Source organism: Lissotriton helveticus, chromosome 7 (genome assembly GCF_964261635.1).
Source record: "Lissotriton helveticus chromosome 7, aLisHel1.1, whole genome shotgun sequence".
Classification (NCBI taxonomy): Eukaryota; Metazoa; Chordata; class Amphibia; order Caudata; family Salamandridae; genus Lissotriton; species Lissotriton helveticus.
In genome coordinates, this window is record NC_136068.1 from 523,364,456 (window position 1) to 523,384,674 (window position 20,219).

Sequence of the window (20,219 nt, forward strand, 5' to 3'; positions counted from 1 at the left end):
CCCTCTCACAGGCTCCCATATTTTCGTGTTTGGCTCGATCCCCCCTGGTTCGTTCTAAGAGAAAAAGGGTTACTTGCACACAGAAGGGTAGCTTTATATCACGCCATAAGCGCCCGAGGAAGTATGTCCCAAGAGGTCCAGCCCTATCAAATAGTCGTGGACTTGCCACATCGACCACTGATTCAGCCGGAGCAAATGATCCTCTGGTAACTGTGGTCGAAACCACACAGGCAAATTCCATCATTTTCCCACCTCCAACATCTCCTTATGAAGCGCCTACCCCTAAGCTCTTTGAGAAACTGGTTAAGTCTCTATTGGTCCCGCTTATCGACCAAGTCAAGAGTTTGGGGGATAGACTTGATAGGTTCGAACAGACCACCCGGATAACTTCTTTTCCCTGAAAACTCTCATTAAACTACAGTCCAAATCTAGGGAGGACATCGCGGGCGGGAATGTTGGGAAGGGGGATCTCGGGGGCTCAACCCAGGCAACATTACCAACAAAGTCTGCATATGCCTTAGCGGTAGGGAAAGACTAGGTAACTGCTTCCGAGACCCCTGTTACAGTCAAACCAGGACCTATAATTCATACTGCCCAGGTCCATGCTAGTACTCCCCCGATAGTGAGGAATGCAAAGCCCAAACTTGACCAAAAGAAGTTGCAAATGGGAGGGGCCCTTACTAACCCAAAACGATCGGCTCACCAAACAGATGACGCCAGGGTAGCTGCCCGGCCTTAAAGGCAAAAGCAACATTGAGCCATCATGTAGTCCCTCCTCCGGCGACTATACCGCTGAAGGTGGTTCGAAAATGTCCCCCAGTTAATCTCCCCCCAGAGTGCCATCCATACGTTTCCCTCCTCATTAATGTTCCTGTCCTGAAGGACGCTCAGCCAGAAAACCACCAAGCACTGAAGAATAAAATCATCCACTGGCTGAAAGCCAACAGACCCCTTCCCATGGGAGTGGATGGGGTGATTCTTGGAGTGCGTAGGGTGGGTTGGATTGGACAGGGAAAGAAACCGTTTGAGGGTGATTGCGTGGTAGTCAACTTTCAAGATATGAGAGTTGCTCACGCAATATGCAATTCTGAGCAGGTCACGGGTGGACCAGGTATTGATGTGGTCGATTTAACATACTTCTACCCACGGCCAGCTATGATATGTCCTGGTCAAATCCCTGGGGCTACTTATCACAACATCTTTGAGAGCCAATGGCATCCTGCAATACCTCTGTTCCAGCGGCATGCTGCGTGGCCGAGGCCGAGTTGGGGCCCCAGGGGGTACTGACTTGTTGTTTCTCTTGGGGAGGCACGGGGGGATATAAATATTGATGGATCTTCCCATTCATCCCTAAAGTTGACAGGTTCACCCACCGCAACAGGGAAGCAGGTAGCCCTAATGGCTAATCGGGAACTAGGTGTGGGGCGGGATCCAACTGAAGTTGTTAACACTCAACCCACTTTGCCAGAGGCGGTGTTGGTCGACACTGTCATGTCCAGTAGCGCTGCAGCTGTGACGGACCCACTTATTAGGGTTTTCAGCTGGAACGTGGCTGGACTAGTTAGGAAGTTGGCCTTGCCTGACTGGAATGCTCTTGTGGAGAAGTACTCCATTTGCGTGTTCCAGGAGACCTGGAGTAGGGAGCCTCTGCACAAGGCGGGTTATTCATCCCATTATACACCTGCTGTCTACTCGGAATTGGGCAGGGGGCGTCCCTCGGGAGGCCTTCTCATTTGGGTATCTTCCTCCCTTAATTGTAGGGTAGAGGAGCATCAAACAAACTGTCCGGATCTCCTCTAATATCACCTTAAAAAATTCCAGGGGTCGAGTCATTCTTAACATCTTTAATATCTATGCGCGGGGCACAAAAGGAGGCAGACAATCACCCACTATAGCCCTCCTAGAGGGTCTGCTTAGATGTTCCCCATATAAGCTATGTACCCTGGTCGCGGGTGACTTTAATTGCAGCTTTGAGCCTCTTGGCTCAGAAGTCACCCAAGATCAGGAGGAGGAGGACTACAGGAGGGGGATCCCGGCTTTAGAGCTTAGCCCAATTAAGAGATGGACCGAGGTGGCACTCCAGGTCAATTCTCTCACCATGGAGTTTAACCTGAGGGCCCTCAATGGAAGGACTAGATCTGATAAAGCGGGAGCCCTTACGTACAATAGGCACAACCACACGTCTAGAATTGACTATATTCTGTTTGATGTCCATCTATGGAGCTCGGTGAAAGATATGGAGATCATATCCTCCGTGGAGAGCGATCACAACTGGCTCTACCTTGCCTTGTCTCCTGGGTGGTTTGAGGATATAGGGGGTCCATCTACGCGCGTTATTGTTCCCAGGGAATCAGTTGTCTCGAATTGTGGTAGACGGCTGAAGTGGGCTAAACTCACGCTCTCGGTGGAGAAGATGTCCATCATATCCCAGCTCTTAACCACAGCCTCAGACAATTTGGACTCTCTTGAGGGCGGGCCGGTGGAGCTGCACGACCGGTTTTGTAGCCTAACTCAGGCCATAAGCAATCTGTTTATTATCCCATTCAGTCATAATGGTGGGAAGACACGTCCACGTAAAAGACAGGGCTGGTACAACCACAAGTGCAGGGTCACCAAAACACTGCTCGTCGAAGCAGTGAAATCTAAGTGCCAAACAAGGACTAGGGAGGCTAGAAGGTTGTACTCACAATGTTTGAAAATTGCCAAAAAGGAATGGGAGGACAACTTTTGGCAGGACCTCCTGGCTGCAAGAAGGGGGAGAGATGCTAAAGGTTTTTGGGACCTGGTGGGCAGCAGGAATCGCCCTGATGACACCTTGAGGACTTGTACGATCCCAGCACAGACGTGGTTTAACCACTTTAAGGCCCTTTATTCAGCTGCAGAAGGGCCACTTGACGACCCATTTTTCGTTCCCCCATTTGCACTGGATAGAGCCACTGACCCCTTTACTGCACGGGAGGTTATGAATCTGATCAAATCCCTGATACCCCTGAAAGCAGCTGGTCCTGATGGGCTGCCAGGGGATCTTCTTCGAGCCTATCCGGGTGAATGGGGCACAATGATCTCTGCCATCTTGAATGCCATCCTAGATGGAGGTCCTGTCCCTGAGTCTTGGAAAGGGGCAGAGGTAGTCCCAATTTTTAAAAAAGGCTGTCGGGACCAACCGGGGAACTATAGGCCAATAAGCCTCATCGACTCTACTCAGAAGGTGGCGGGCAAGGCGATTTTGGGGCGGATTCTTCACTGGGTGGATGAAAACCATATATTGTCCGACCTGCTGGCGGGTTTTCGTTCCGGTACAGGAACTGTTGAGCAAGTGTTCAGACTATTGCTTCTACACTGGAAGGTGGTGGAGCTGGGCAAGGGCAGTCTTTATTTGGCCTTTATTGACCTGAAGACTGCCTTTGACCTGGTTCCTAGGGAGGAACTCTGGAGGGTCTTGCAGGGTCTTGGGCTGCCCCCTTACATCTTACTGCTCCTCATCAAACTACATAATGACAACTAGGCTCAGGTGCGATGGGGACAGAATGGGGAAAAGACCGATAGGATCCCGGTTAATAGGGGTGTCCGACAGGGTTGTGTACTAGCTCCCACACTATTTTCCCTGTACGTGAATGGTGTGGTAGAGCACCTGCTTGAAGAACCAGCAGACGCCCCCTCCTTGGAGGGTGTGAGGATCCCAATCCTGTTGTTTGCGGACGACACCCTTCTCATTTCAAAAACTCCCCAGGGCCTCCAGAAGCTTTTGAATCGCTTTCAGGACTTTTGCTCAAAAAGAGGGTTGGTCATAAACGTGGATAAAACTAAATACTTGATCATGCACCCTCCACGCAAGCTTGGCCGTCCTGCAGTACTAAACTCCGTTCCCCTAGAGAGAGTCTCAGAATTCGATTACTTAGGGATCCGCATGAGTGATGTCATGAGCTGGTCACCCCACATCAACAAAATGACCCTTAGTCACAAAAGGGTGGGGGGAGCATTGTTGAGTGAGTACCGTAATTCTTCCAAGCAATGTGTAGCTCCAGTAATTGACATTTACAAAGCCAGAGCTGTCACGGCATCTCTTTACGGGGCTGAGCTATGGGGCCTTGGCAATCTGGAGGTACTTTCCAAGGCAGAGAATACATTTTTGAAGGACCTCCTGGCCATTCCGATGAGCACTCCAACAGTTCCGGTACTTCCGGACGCGGGTTGCAAAGCAGTTAAGGACCAGGCTCGCCTCCGGCCACTCCTTTTATGGGCTCGACTGTGGAGAGTTCCCGAATTGAAAACATATACGGATGGGCTGTCAGAGGTGATGGGAATGTGTGGATGGAACAAGATTAAGTGGCTCAGAGATATCAAAAATCTCCTGGGAGACCTAGGCCTGGGGTCTTGCTGGACTACACAATCTGCCCCGCCAAAGGTGACTCTGAAAAAACTATATTGGGAGTGGGTCTCTGCCCAACTCATCAGTAATCCAAGCCACTGCAATTCCACCGCAGCCTACTTGAAAATAAAAGACGTTGTTGCTTTTGAGCCCTATCTGGACCTAATTACAATTCCTGCTGACCGGACACTTTATATTAAATTTAGAGAAGGCACCTTACCTTTAGGAGACTTGCTCTCAAGATGGAATACACCCGCGCAGGCATCACCATATTGTTCACTATGTACAACTAGGCCAGAAACTGTGGCTCATTTCTTTTTTGAGTGCCCTGACTACACCCGCCCAAGAAGATATTGGCTTAAACCTCTCTGCAGGCAACTGGGAACTCGCTACTATACGGTGGCTTTGCGGATTTTATTAACTGACACATCCTCCCCCATAGTCTGTGGTGTGTCCAAATTCTTAAAATGGGCGTGGTTAATTCGCTTAAAAAGACTGTCTATATCAATTTAATTCCTTTTTAAATAATTTATTGATTGTACAATTCAGCAACCTTTTACTTGACTTAATTTTAACTTGTACAGTTTTTTTTTACGATGTGCTATTTTATATGTCTTTGTAATGCTTTTATGATATCTGCATATCGAAATAAAGCTATCAACCAACCAACCAACCAAAATAAACAATTTCTGATGGTTTATTTTAAGACTTAGGTTTGTCATAAAACTTTTAAAACCATTTAAAAGTTCCTGGAGGCCAATTGCTGTTCATGAGATTAAAAAAGCGTCATCCGCATATAAAAGAACATGGACTGGTCGAGAATCAATTCTAGTTGTATCATCACTACATAAACTCAGGGCTTTGTATAAGAAATTTATATGAAATAAAAGCTGAAAAGTGCCATTATACAACCCTGCCTGACCACTCAGGCTACTTTTATGTTTGGGTACAAACACCTTGTTGAGTGTAGCAGACCTTGGTGGTGGTATCCCGGTGTAACCGCTTAATGAGGTTCAGCAATGGAGGATCTACCCCTGCTACCTGCGTTAATGACAACAGTTTTTCCCTATCTACTATGTCAAAAGCACAGGAGAGCTCCATAAACAGCATATGTAGTGAACCCCTCCGGCCTTGACATATTTCCTGAGATAAGGGATAAGTTCAGTGCCTATTCAATGGTCCCCGTCACATGGTCATCCGGTGAAGAGCCAATATCACAGGGTGTCCACACAACTTACTGGGAGAGCAGGTTTCCAGCTACTTGATGGAGATTCTGCTCAACCGACGTCCCTTAGGAGGTGTGAAACCTCCCTAGGAGATCGGCGGCAGCCTCAAAAGTATTGTTTAGGGTGGTTTAGAGGCAGTGAGTATAAGAGTGCCTTGAACTGGGCTAGGCACTGAGGTCTGCCCCCTCCTCACAATGGTGAAAAACATTCACATGTTGGCAGGTCTTAAACTCTTAATTGTGTAACAGTGGTGCTGGAACAATTTTCTGAGCTGGGGGTACTACCATCAATGTTACATTACTGAAGTCATAAAGATTGTGAAAAAAACAAGTGCCACTCAGAGAACAAGTATAGACAATGAGCCCAACTCATGAGAGTGGTGAGGGTGTGGTATGCAGCTGATGGTGCAATTTGGAGCACACTGTCACAAATATATTCCTAAAAGCATGGTGTGGTGGCACACTGTCATTTACAGACAGCACATTTTCCACTGAAATGGCAACACATTGCCATTTGGAATGCAATTTCACTAATAAAACTATAAAGAAATCATATTTCAGCAAATATTTATCATTTGCGCATCGCCAAGTAAAGTATCTTCACCCTAATAAAATCTTTGTTTCCATAACACCTTAGAACTACAAAACATGAATTGTACTTCATTTGTGCTTTGCTAACTGCTGATTTGTTTTCAAATATTTTTAGCTTGTGTTAGAAATAAACCTGACATCTACATATTTTCCTTTCACACTCTCCCTGTGCCCTAGCAAGTTGGGGAACATCCATTACGATGAGGTGTTTACACTGCACTACCATTACAACGCTGGTTTTACAACGCAAGTCGTTACCACGACTTACGCTGGAGGGCGCTCTAGGCTAAGGAATAGTAGATTTACTATTCCAGCACCTTCCCTACTGTACGTAGGCTGGTGTTGGAATAGTACTTCTTACTATTCCCAAATCCAGCACCCTACAGCGCAAGTCGTGGTAACGACTTGTGTTGTAAAACCAGCATTGTAATGGTAGTGCGGTGTAAACACCGCGTTGTATTGACATACAACCAGCAAGTTAATTGGCTAGTTTACTTTACAAAATCCCCTAACTTTGCATTCACAGAAAGAAAAGTAAACCTTAATCTACATGTTAAAATAATAAGCAGCAATTTGTCAGAAGACATGTAACCAGATAAAAACATAATTGAATGGCATTGTTATGACTTAATCACCTTCTGAACTCTACTATGTTTATTTTAAGGGTGCTGCAGCAGCGGTTAGAGGCATGAGAGATGTAGCACATATTCTTTCCATTAACTGATTGCTGTAATTTGCTTGTTCTGCAGCTCTCTAAAGAATCCAATTATGGGCAACCACAGAGCAGCCAAAAGCATCTCCTGGATCTAGCAGTCATAAGAAATATCCTGTTTTATACCTGGAGAGAAAGGTGAGGGATCTAAAGGGAAGGTCTGTTTACAGGTATTTATAGTAAGTGTTTTTTAGAGTCACTCTAGGTGAGATGAGCAAGAGCTGCTCAGCATGCACTGGAGACATACCACCTTAGCTGATGTATTTTAGATACTAATCAGGGCGACACACGACCTACATGCAGGCAGACACTGGTTACAGGCAACCAGAGAAGAAGCTCTTGATAGAGCAAGCAGTCATGTCATGGTATTCGGGAAGGTCTTTTTATTTTGGGGCAAGTTCAGCTTACAAAAAACTCAATCTTCAGCTATCCTGTACACGCTCATGCGCACTAAACAATGCACTAACAACTAATGACCAACTCTTCTTACCGTCACCAAAACACTTTCCCAACCCTACAAATCCCTACAAACCCCTTTATTCTTTTTTTTCTTTTTGGAAAACATTATATAAAATGTTCTTTATAGTCAAGGCCACACCCAAAATACGTTCCCACTTACAGCAACCTGCAGTGCATAATCAAATATGTAAAAGTCCCCTTATCCCCCTCCCCTGTTCAGCTTTGCTCCCTTATTACTTAATACTGTTCCCTTAACCGGCAAAGAAAGAAGCTCTAATTTCTGCATCTATGAATCCCACTGGGCTCTAACAGGATCCCTGTATACTGGGCTCAGTCTCATCAGAGCTTCAGATGTTTGTTTAGCTGTATTAGCTGGGCCCTCCAGACTCATACAGTGGTCCAAGCCTGTTTTCATACCCTCCAGAGAGGGGGTGACTTGTCTTTCCAATGTCTCTCACTCTCCCATTTGGCCATCATCAAGGCAATCCACCCACCCCTCTCATTCTTCAAAATATAACTTCTAACAAGCTATTTCAACCGCCTTATTTTTCTGAATTCTTTATCTTTCCCTACATTTGTTTCACTTTGTTGTATATCTGCCCACCCCGGGACCAGTCTTTCTTTTTGCCTGATCTCTACTTCTCCCTCCTCCTCTGATATTCCCTTTCTTTCTTTACCAGCCTCCAAATAAATCATGTTGCCCAGTTGGGATAACTGAACCATGTCATGGTGGAATAACACTGGCCATTCAAATATCATAAACATGTAGCTGAGAATACAGTTCCGGGCACATGTAGTGAAGATAAAACAATGGTATAAATGTCTCGTATGGATCAAATTGCTGCGGTCCACACCAGTATATCGCCCAAAGTTATTTAATGATGCAACAACAAAAGAAAAACCAACTAGCCGACACGTGTTTCGTCACGAGAGGGAGTTACCCCTCACTCTTCAGGGCTGTATGGTGTTGTTTAGTGAGAAGAAGGTCCCCTAGGTTCACGGTGATCTGGACCATCCAGTGTCTTGAGGGGTACGAGTAGGCGGGTGTACTACGTCACAATCATCAGAAGCCTGAGTATATGGCGAGCGTGTCCATTCACGATCTAGCAGGGAGCGAGACGGCGGGTGCGCTGTGCTGCTGAGGTCCGTAGAGTGGAGGGAGAAAGTCACTAGTCTCGGTCTCGATTTCAGATGCGCTGTGCATATTCCGAGCATAGTTTACATTACGCATACTAGCCAGAGTGCCAATCTGCCTGCTTTTACTGAAAACCCTAAGTCTAGATATCATATACCTGTAGCTCACCGCTCCTATCTTCCAATTCTTACAGTACACCAACATTTCTCTGTTCACCTCTTTTCTTGGCGTGTTGATTGCCGCAGATTTTTTTGCCCCACTACATATTCTTCTGGGCTGTAATTAGACCTAAAGTACTTTCTCCCAAGCGCACCTGTCCGCCACTCCAGGCCTGCAGATTGAACTAAGTCATTCTTGCCCAAGTGTACCTGCACCATGTATGACCTATGCTATTTTTCCTCATTTTCTCAAATGAGGAAAAAACGGCACAAGTTGGACATGGTTCATTACCTGCCACATATTGCCCCACAATGCCTGACCTCACTACTGCTTCTTTCGCTGGTATCCCAAACTATTATTACCACAATACAAGTATCCCTGGTCTGCAGATATAGAGGAATTCCGCCTCTCAAGGCTTTCTATTGATTAGCAACATGAGGGGAAAAAATAATTCTTTTTTATATACACCCCTTACCCACTCTAATAGTGGTATGCTTCATCATTGGGTCCACCTCAGCCCCTAAAAGCAGAGGTGGGCTCAACCATATTCCAGGGAGCACTTATTAGAACCTACCAGGGAGTCTACAAATAAAAATACCTATTGAGGGTCAAAGATGTCTCTTTATTAGCGACCCTCGGGGTATGGTTAAAAACGGGAAATGGAGGGATATCTATGTTAAATAAGGTCCTATGGCCCTCACTTATTTAGTCAACATGTTTCAGCCCTATGATTGGCTTGCACGAGGTCCTGATTTTCATCAGCACTTGTGGGCTTTAATGTGCCCTGGGTTACTTACAGCAGATGGCTACTTTACATGAAAACTACATGCAATCTTTTAAATATCATGACCATGCTTATTGGTAAATTCATTCATGACTGTAGAAATGAAGACAAATAAACAAGCAAACACATAACCAATGTAATCTTTTGTTCAAGAAGTTGGTGAGTTTAGTTGTGTGCCAGATCACGGAAACCAAGGTGAGTTCATAGTGAATGGGGCTATAAAAAAGGCCTCCAACGTGTGCTCCCAATTCACATGCACCCAAATTATGAATAGCATACTATTTATGTTCAGAGCCATAGTCCCTGTGAGTTATTTTATTTTATATACTTCGCCTACTGGTGCCTCTCATCATGGATCAACACACAACACGTGATGAGTGTGTCCGTAATACTGCAAACTTTTTGACAACCATTCTTCTGTTGTTTATCTAGTTCTATACTTAAAAAACCTATCTTTCCAGTGCCAAACAGTGAAAACAGACCATGAATATGGCATTACTAGTTGCCATTGCCAAATAACAATAGCGTGCCAAAAAGCATTCAACTAGATTATAGAAAATGCCAGAAAACACAGTGACACTTACCCACTTCGGGTCACCACCAAAGCACCTCAGGGGGTGGGGGTGGCATTCCCTGTAGTCACACACTGCCATCCGGGACGGAGAGATTAAGAAACAAGCATTGGCATAGCCAATAGGTCTCGCCTTTGGGACCTTATAAGTGTTTAGCCAGGCAACAGTTAATGTTGTTGCAGTAAGGATATTGTGCTGCATAACTAAATACTTATAAGGTCCCAAAGGCGAGACCTATTGGCTATGCAACTACCCTGTTGTCTATATCGAATCACACAGCCATCTCACTTGATGGTCAAACAACATGGAATACACTAGGCAAGGACTAGTTAGTGGCTTTCTCCTGCCCCTACGCAAGTAGTAAACGGACTAACATGCACTGGTTTCTGGAGTGTACAATGATCGAAGTTGCTTCACGTTTTCAATCACCACCACTTATAGCTCGAGAACTAATTCTGCAACTCAAATTACAAAAATCACAAAAGCTGATAACTGTAAATAATTTGCGAGAAGGTTTGGGACAGAACTGCTTGAAAAGACCGAGAACGGCATTAACGTGAGAGTGGCTCATCACGAACACATTCACATTGTAGAAAACAAAAAGAAGGGTGATAAAATCATCAGCCCCCTACTACAAAGTCAGTGTTTCCAAAACATACACGGAGTAAAGTTACCTTCCAAAGTTACCCGATATTTTGTTCCTGGCAACCTTCTTTCTCCTGTTTGCAACTCCAGTGAGTAGGAACTAAAACCGAAAGTATTTAAGCAGGGACGTGAAAACCGCGGAAACTCCAGATGAGTCACCCGGAAATGTGATCGTGAGGAAATGCCGAAGTGGGCGGGTGCGGCCAGGGACTCCTACACATAGCATGCATTTCGGACATTTCACAATCTAGGTCTTTTAAAACTAGTAAATACAATGTTACACACAAACTACAGACACCGGAATGTAATGTGACGTTGTGATTTTACATGTTGTTATAATCCGCATGTATTAAAGAGTAAGAAGAGAAGCAGGGAAAGCAGTATTGGCATTTGTTTTGTTCTATATATGCAGGTCACACAGAGCGTTGAAAGCCTCGCGGTGGAGCATAACGATGATCCAGACCCTGTGTTGTCAGAGGGGGATACAATTTCCTAATGCGAGTCCTATTGGCTATGGCAATGCTTGTTGGTAGCAAGCAAGGACAGTGCTGTTGTGGTGCTGAGTGATGTGGTGGTGCCGCTGAGTGATGTGGTGGTGCCCCCGAGTGATGTGGTGGTGCCCCCGAGTGATGTGGTGGTGCCCCCGAGTGATGTGGTGCTGCCCCCGAGTGATGTGGTGCTGCCCCCGAGTGATGTGGTGGTGCTCCCGATTGATGTGGTGCTGCCCCCGAGTGATGTGGTGGTGTCCCAGAGTGATGTGGTGGTGCCCCTGAGTGATGGAGAGTGGAGTTGGAGGGTGGAGTTGGAGAGTGGAGTTGGAGGGTGGAGTTGGAGGGTGGAGTTGGAGGGTGGAGTTGGAGGGTGGAGTTGTCGTTGGAGGGTGGAGTTGTCGTTGGAGGGTGGAGTTGGAGTTGGAAGGGGGAGTTGGAAGGGGGAGTTGGAGGGTAGAATTGGAGGGTAGAGTTGGAGGGTGGAGGGTGGAGTTGGAGTCGGAGGGTGGAGTTGGAGTTGGAGGGTGGAGTTGGAGGGTGGAGTTGGAGTTGGAGGGGGGAGTTGGAGTTGGAGGGTGGATTTGGAGTTGGAGGGTGGAGTTGGAGGGTGGAGTTGGAATTTGAGGGTGGAGTTGGAGGGTAGAGTTGGAGGGTGGAGGGTAGAGTTGGAGAGTGGAGGGTGGAGGTGGAGTTGGAGGGTGGAGTTGGAGGGTGGAGTTGGAGGGTGGAGTTGGAGGGTGGAGTTGGAGGGTGGAGTTGGAGGGTGGAGTTGGAGGGTGGAGTTGGAGTTGGAGTTGGAGGGTGGAGGGTGGAGTTGGAGGGTGGAGTTGGAGTTGGAGGGTGGATTTGGAGTTGGAGGGTGGATTTGGAGTTGGAGGGTGGATTTGGAGTTGGAGGGTGGATTTGGAGTTGGAGGGTGGATTTGGAGTTGGAGGGTGGAGTTGGAGGGTGGAGTTGGAGTTGGAGGGTGGAGGGTAGAGTTGGAGAGTGGAGGGTGGAGGTGGAGTTGGAGGGTGGAGTTGGAGGGTGGAGTTGGAGGGTGGAGTTGGAGGGTGGAGTTGGAGGGTGGAGTTGGAGGGTGGAGTTGGAGGGTGGAGTTGGAATTGGAGGGTAGAGTTGGAGAGTGGAGGGTGGAGGTGGAGTTGGAGGGTGGAGTTGGAGGGTGGAGGGTGGAGTTGGAATTGGAGGGTAGAGTTGGAGAGTGGAGGGTGGAGGTGGAGTTGGAGGGTGGAGTTGGAGGGTGGAGTTGGAGGGTGGAGTTGGAGGGTGGAGTTGGAGGGTGGAGTTGGAGGGTGGAGTTGGAGTTGGAGGGTGGAGTTGGAGGGTGGAGTTGGAGGGTGGAGGGAGGGTGGAGTTGGAGGGTGGAGTTGGAGGGTGGAGTTGGAGGGTGGAGTTGGAGGGTGGAGTTGGAGGGTGGAGTTGGAGGGTGGAGTTGGAGGGTGGAGTTGGAGTTGTAGGGTGGAGTTGGAGGGTGGAGTTGGAGTTGGAGGGTGGAGTTGGAGGGTGGAGGGTGGAGTTGGAGGGTGGATTTGGAGTTGGAATTGGAGGGTAGAGTTGGAGAGTGGAGGGTGGAGGTGGAGTTGGAGGGTGGAGTTGGAGGGTGGAGTGGAGTTGAAGTTGAAGGGTGGAGTTGGAGGGTGGAGTTGGAGGGTGGATTTGGAGTTGGAGGGTGGAGTTGGAGGGTGGAGTTGGAATTGGAGGGTGGAGTTGGAGGGTAGAGTTGGAGGGTGGAGGGTAGAGTTGGAGAGTGGAGGGTGGAGGTGGAGTTGGAGGGTGGAGTTGGAGGGTGGAGTTGGAGGGTGGAGTTGGAGTTGAAGGGTGGAGTTGGAGTTGGAGGGTGGAGTTGGAGGGTGGAGTTGGAGGGTGGAGTTGGAGGGTGGAGTTGGAGGGTGGAGTTGGAGGGTGGAGTTGGAGTTGAAGGGTGGAGTTGGAGAGTGGAGTTGGAGGGTGGAGTTGGAGGGTGGATTTGGAGTTGGAGGGTGGAGTTGGAGGGTGGAGTTGGAGGGTGGAGTTGGAATTGGAGGGTGGAGTTGGAGGGTAGAGTTGGAGGGTGGAGGGTAGAGTTGGAGAGTGGAGGGTGGAGGTGGAGTTGGAGGGTGGAGGGTGGAGGTGGAGTTGGAGGGTGGAGTTGGAGGGTGGAGTTGGAGTTGAAGTTGAAGGGTGGAGTTGGAGGGTGGAGTTGGAGGGTGGAGTTGGAGGGTGGATTTGGAGTTGGAGGGTGGAGTTGGAGGGTGGAGTTGGAATTGGAGGGTGGAGTTGGAGGGTAGAGTTGGAGGGTGGAGGGTAGAGTTGAAGGGTGGAGTTGGAGTTGGAGGGTGGAGTTGGAGGGTGGAGTTGGAGGGTGGAGTTGGAGGGTGGGGTTGGAGGGTGGAGTTGGAGGGTGGAGTTGGAGGGTGGAGTTGGTGTTGGAGGGTGGAGTTGGAGGGTGGAGTTGGTGTTGGAGGGTGGAGTTGGAGGGTGGAGTTGGTGTTGGAGGGTGGAGTTGGAGGGTGGAGTTGGTGTTGGAGGGTGGAGTTGGATGGTGGAGTTGGAGGGTGGAGTTGGTGTTGGAGGGTGGAGTTGGAGGGTGGAGTTGGAGGGTGGAGTTGGAGGGTGGAGTTGGTGTTGGAGGGTGGAGTTGGAGGGTGGGGTTGTAGTTGGAGGGTGGAGTTGGAGGGTGGTGTTGGTTGAATTTTGTTATGGTCCTAGTCTGCTACTAACAGCAAGAGGAACCCAAGATTGTATTGAAAACGAAATTTACATTTGTATTATAATGATACAATACATTGCAAAGTGCACATTTCGTGCCAACTTAATCTTCCTGCTTTGCTGCCTCATAGCCCTGCCTCTTACAGAAAAGCGCTAGCGGCTGTAAGGAGATCGTGCCTCACTGCCTCTTCAAGAAGCACTAGCTCTGATCTGTTGACTGTGAATGGACGGTGCTTTGTCACTTCCCAACGTCTCCTCCTTACGCGCTCCTTCGACCCCTGGAAAGCAGCGCCTTTCTCGTTCATGTGCCTGCGAACAAGCGCTAGCTCTGTTCTTTCACTTGAAAGTGAATAGGACCTCGCTGCCTCCTGATACCTAATGCTGCGGTCAATCTTCACTTCTAGCGCCTTGAAAGCAGCGCCTTCCATGTGCGTGCTAACAAAGGCTAGTTCTGTCTGTTACTTGTAAGTGAATAGGACCTCTCTACCTCCTGACATCTCATGCTCGCCCATTTTACTGTCGGAGCCTTGAAACTAGCGCCTTTGCGATCCAATTGTAATGAACGAACAGTAGCTGTAATCTGTCAGTGTGTGAGTAAACCGTGTCTTGCTTCCTCCCTTCACCACCCCCTATGGTCGGAGGTCTGTAAATGGAGAGGAACTCAGCGCTGCGCCATAACTTTTCTCGAAGCCCGCATCCACAGCGCCTTAAAAATAACACCTTTCCAGTTTGTGATCATGCGAAGAAGCGCTAGGTGTGATCTGTTGGTTGTAAATAAATATGCCGTCTCTTCCTACTACCTCCAAAGCCCACCTCCCCTGCCAATGGCAGCTGAAAGCAGTGCCTTTCCTGTACAGATTCTTCTGAGCACGAGCTAGATCCGATATGTCAGCGGGCAGGGTACTGTTCATAGCGCTACCTCTCTACCCGCTACCTCTGGTCCGAGGTTGTAAGTGGGTGTAGTACCTCCTAACACCTTATTCCTACCCAATGCCAATGCTTAACGGCTTGAAAGTAGCTCCTTTACGGTCCATTTTTTGTGACCAAACGCCATCTCTGTTCTTGTGGCTGTAAGTGGTTAACTCACCAACACATCTTAGCGCTATTGCTTGCGAAAACCTCTAGCGTGGACCTGTCAAAGACCACCTCCGCGCCTTTAAAGTAGCTCCTTTCTGGTACATGTTTTTTCTTGAAGAAGCGGTAGCACTGATCTGTCGATCGGAAGTGTATAGCGCCTTTCAGCCTCTTGTGAAGAAGCGCCAGCACTGATCTGTGGATTATACGTGGATATCGCCTTGCAGCCGCCCTGCTCATTATTGTTATTATCCATACATTCCTCTACCTGTCTATGCCAGCAACCCACCATTCATGTATTCCTTCATTCAGGGAGTGTATGTATAATTGGAGCGTAGCGCGTCCCTTCTGAACTTATCACAAAATCCTATTTCATACGTTTTAAATTAAGGTCCCCTTTCTAAATTCATGTATGTTCAAATTTTGTATTGCTCTATATGTGATGTTGAGCTATGTGGGGCGAGAGAGAGAGGGGGTAGAGGGAGTGGGGTGTGTGGCGAGATAGGAAAGAGGGCGATGGCGTGAGAGACAGGGCAAGACAGTCAGATAGAAACACGGGAGAGGTAAAGCGGGACGAGGCAGAGAAAGCAGATGCCTTTGTGAGAGAGAGAGAGGTGCTGTTCCTTAGTTATGCGTTGGCTGCATCTATTCTTCTGGGACCCCGGAGCATATGCCTGTAAATCTCTCACGCTCTTATTTACCTGTCAGACATTGGCTTATCTGGCATTGTGAAGATGGAAGGTAAACGCTACGGCGGTAGGACACTTGCGAGGGCATACGCCACCTACGAGGGTTACTATTACTTTTTTTTTGGCTGACCAAATATCGATGCTACAACAAACACGGCCGCGAAAGTGAAAGCGACCACGATACTGAACAGTAGTCCTGCACAGCCATCTGCTGAGCGAGAGCACGCACTTCTAACAAGAGGAGGGAAAGAATCAAATAGATAGAGCAAAGAAGGACAGCAAGAGAAAGACAAGAGGCCTCGAGAAGGAGACGAGAGAGGGGGAGGAGTGAATAGGGAGGAAACGAAAGAGCGAGAGAACCAGGAGGAAGAGAGATAATAACAAGCAGAAACACGAGAGACGGCCTGCGGCCGTCAAAGTGAAGTGGACACGGCGGGCAGGGGAGGGGGCGGAGCGGTGAGAGCGGCATGAGGGTGTGAAGCAGCAGGGGCCTGAGACGAGGCCGCCTTGCCTTTGATGTGGTAATGCGAGGCAAGCGGCTGGTGGCATTGTGCACGCGCTTTCACGTGCACTGGAAGAAATCGCCTGGGAATCGCCTGATCTCGGTAAGCTCTGTTTAAGCCGCAATAGATCGAGCTCCCGCTCTCAATGCGCATGCGCATTGAGATAGGTCGCTCGACCTAAAAAAGGGAAGGCAATAAAAATCGTTAGTATAAAGTCCCATCCTCATCTTTGTCCACTGTAAGGGTCCCTCTATTAACGGGAAAAATAAAGATCTCGCTGCACTTACGTCGTCAAGGGTATCACCTATTGGGCCCGCTCGCTCCTGGCTCTGTGGATCATGTGCGATCTGTGTCTAACGGCATGTGAATGGAGCCAGCCATCGGGGTGGCAGGAGGTGGAGGGCAGGGTTATGTGGACAGGCACACACTCAAGCATAGAAAAAAGCTAATGCTACCTTTGCATTGCATTACTTCTCCCTCTGTTCATAAAGAGGAGGCAATGAAAATGAAAAGTATTGGAAAGAAAAAAAAAATGCCATGAAAAGAAAAATATGCCCTGCTTTTGGCCCGCTATATCTAATTCAATAATGATAAAGTTTGGAAAAATAATAAGACTTAGGGGCTGATTACGATGTTGGTCGGAAGTACCTCCATGGTCTCATCGGGTTTCGGACAGACCGGCCAATGTCGCTTCAGAAGCAGTCGCTCCGGCCGCAGTATTATGATGCATAGCAATGCATGGCTTACGGAATTACGTGGTTCTTCCGACTCTGACAGGAAAATCTGACTGCAAAGCTCTCTGTAAGGTTCAATGGAATGGAGCCGATCGAGGGCGTTCCAACCCTGGAACTGCCCGCCCTATCAGGATGCGTATTTCCAACGCGCTGTCTGTGTCGGTCCAACTACCTCATCAGAGCAGGCATCAGGCAAGGCTTAAAAAGCCTAAAAACAACGCAACACTTTTCCCACCACATTTCCTGCACAGCTATGGAGCCCAGGGGTATAACATAGACCCCTGCAGCCCCCTCGGTGCTGAGCCCCCCCTCAGCACAGTACTCAGGAATGAGAGCTCTGGATTAAATCTGGAGCGGGGGCCCTTCTGTGTACCTTGCAATCAGGGTCCCCTGATCTTTTGTTATGCCACTGATGGAGCCCATCATGCATGTCCTACCGTTACTGTACATAATCGATGATTATGAGAATCCGAACCGTCGCGGACGTCACCACCAGTAAGTTACACACCTACCCTTACACATTAAAGTGACTACAAAGCCAAGGCGCAGTAAAGTGAAAGTGTCCTGTAGCATGTTGAGCATGGGAATGAGGGCATGTCAACACCTGTTATTCACGTGTGAAAAGGTAAGATAGAGTCTGCACCATCTGAAAGGTTGGACAAGAAATGGGCTCCGGCACATAGCAATATGTACACATAAATATATGGATGAGTACACCACATCGCTATATGCCACATATCATGGCCACATAACATCAATGCACACACAAAAGTAGGTGCCACAGAAACTCGCACCAGAGCTGGTCCTAGGATTTGTTGGGCCTCTGGAAGAACCAGAACATGCAAGGCCCCTAAAAATTGCACAAGATGTAATATCACAGAAAGGCACATCACAGGACCTGACTTCAATTGACCATTAATCCTCTGGCATTATCGAAACAGCTTTGTAAGAAGCTACTCATCTAGTGTAGTTATCTGTAATATGGCCAACAATCTCTATAAAACCCCATAAAAAATAAGTAGAAGTTGATTAAAGCTCTGTCATATGGAATTACAATACCTCAATCAACTCAATTGGATGGAAAACCTAGATCATAGGTCTTTTCATTACTGATATTTTTACTTTGAAGCACCAATAGTTTTCAGATCAATGCAAGTTTCAAAACACAAACAGAGTAAGAATGTCCAGGCCGGCCTGGCACCCCCCCTGGTCCTAATTGTGCAGTCTCAACTCCAGTGTCCAGATGAGTTTTGCAGTGTCAGAGCAGGCCTCCACCAGAGCATCAACTCTTCATGATCTCGGCCCTACTGTAGGGCAGGTAGCAAGGTCAGTATGGGCAGCCTCAAGCAGCATGGGATGATGTTTGTAGTAGTACTAAAAACGGTGGAAGAAAATCCAGTCCATCTCAATCCTGGGCCTGATGCATCTGACTCCCGTCCATATAATCCCTCCCTTGCATCCCTGTCTGCCTGCCTGCAGAACTCACTCCAAGACATTGGGCCTACACTATCTTGTGGATCAGTATGCTTTCTAAGGTTGGGATTAAGTATCCCCGGTGGACCTGTGGTATCCCCCACCATTGTTGACTGAGTCCGGGCAGCAGAGCCTGAGCTATGATCTCTAGATATCCAGTCAGGCAGGACATGTGCAAAAAATGCCCCACTTGCAGCTACATTTCTTAAAAAGTTCTAGAGAAATAAGAGAGCACACAGAAAAGGCTTAAAATCTGCCGGCACATAAAGGATGGTTCCAGATAGAAAACCTTTGCAAAGGAAGGCACACATCTAAAAAATAAGCCAATTTTGCACATGGAAAATAAAGAGACAGGGAATTGCAATTTGTGGCAAAAGGCTCAATGTATGCAGTTGCACACAAGTTCACAGTCATTTCCACATCTCTTCCACCCTCTTACTTTACTTATTCAGCATACTCAAATCTACCTCTCGATCCATGCTGTACTTTCCACCTTACCTCTTGCCCAGTCTATTACCTTCTCTTGCTGGTTTGATCCTGCTTACATCCACTACACCCTACAGGCTCATCTCTCAATGTCTCCATTATTTGCAATCCTCTTACATTCTTTCCCTGATAATGCCAATTAAAATCCATGTTTACCCTCCATGCTCTACCCTTTACCTCTCATCTTTCCACAAAGCCACTCACCAGCTCTTTCTGTTCCTGCCCCTTTTGCATACAAGCCTCTGTTCCCTACCCTACTCTTCAACTCTCTTTTATCATCACCTCTCCCCTGAATGCTGTACTCCCAATGTACTATATTTATCACCACTTCTGCAGCCTCTAATCGTAGCATGTAGATTGTGTCGCTCTCACCTCCATCTCTCCCTTTCCCCCCAGCTTCTTTGCATTCACTTTCGGTTTAGTGCACTGTTATATCAATTTCTTTTATTCACTCTCCACACCTCACTGCATCTCTCACCCTGTCTGGTCTGTTACTTTTCGCAATGATTTTGCTCTTCGCCATTTGCCTCTCACCTTTCACTCTCTGTCCTCTGCTTAAGGTCTCCTAATAGTCTTTTTACATCTCTAGCTCAAATATACCTATACCTTCCATCCATGTACTGCCCTACACCTCTTAGCTCTTATGTGGTTGGTGAGGCAGAGCTGATCTCAGATCCAGAATCCCAACTTCTTGTCTCCAGTCTGGAGACACTGGGGCAGTCCTCAAAGGCCACCGGCCCCACTCAGACTACAGGTCATATACTAGATCTTCTTTTTTACAAATATCACTGACCTTCAAGTTAGTTCTGCTCTTCCATTTACTTGGTCAGAACACTTCATGCTCAGCTTTCAAACATCTCTTAATGTGATTCAAACCAGTAGGAACAATAAACCTCAAGGGCTGACCAGGCTCTAGACGAATGTCCCTGAGTCCACCTTCTTTTGCAACATCAACAGTGCGCTTACTAGCTTTCATTAGTCTCTTCAGCAATTAAAATCATAAAAGCATACACAAATACACAGTATTCCAAAAAGATCAAATCTATGACATTTCATGGGCCGTTAGTAATAAAATACAGGGCTCAATATTTCATGATAAAAATGTACAGCGTAACTAGAAGATCTACTACACAAATAGATAAAACAGTCTTAAAAGCAACAGTCATTAGAGAGACAAGAATATGACACATTAAATCAGCCACATAAGAGGGTATTTTCTCTTGCTTCTCGCTCTAACTGCTGCAACAAAAAAACTTGCAATATTAAACATTTCCCAAGGGCTGTTCAATATCTGCAGGTACACTAGGGCTGGTCGAACCTGCAGGGAGCCCTTTATTTTTTTTAATTGGTAGCTGCAAGTAGTGGTCGCAAAACATTACAAAATGCATTGTATCTTGCCTTGAGAAACTGTCACAGGAACAGGGGCCCAA

At 47.5% G+C, this 20,219-nt stretch overlaps 1 protein-coding gene across 1 annotated transcript in view; it reads left to right on the forward strand.

Annotated features, from left to right (window-relative positions):
• The first annotated feature begins 2,098 nt into the window (after positions 1-2,098).
• The window catches only part of LOC144769139 (serine protease 27-like), a 431,213-nt gene continuing 413,092 nt past the window's right edge, over positions 2,099-20,219 (forward strand). The window contains exon 1 of the mRNA XM_078653147.1: positions 2,099-2,573. Within this exon, the coding sequence (XP_078509273.1) occupies positions 2,099-2,573 (475 nt within the window). The remainder of the gene's footprint in view (positions 2,574-20,219) is intronic.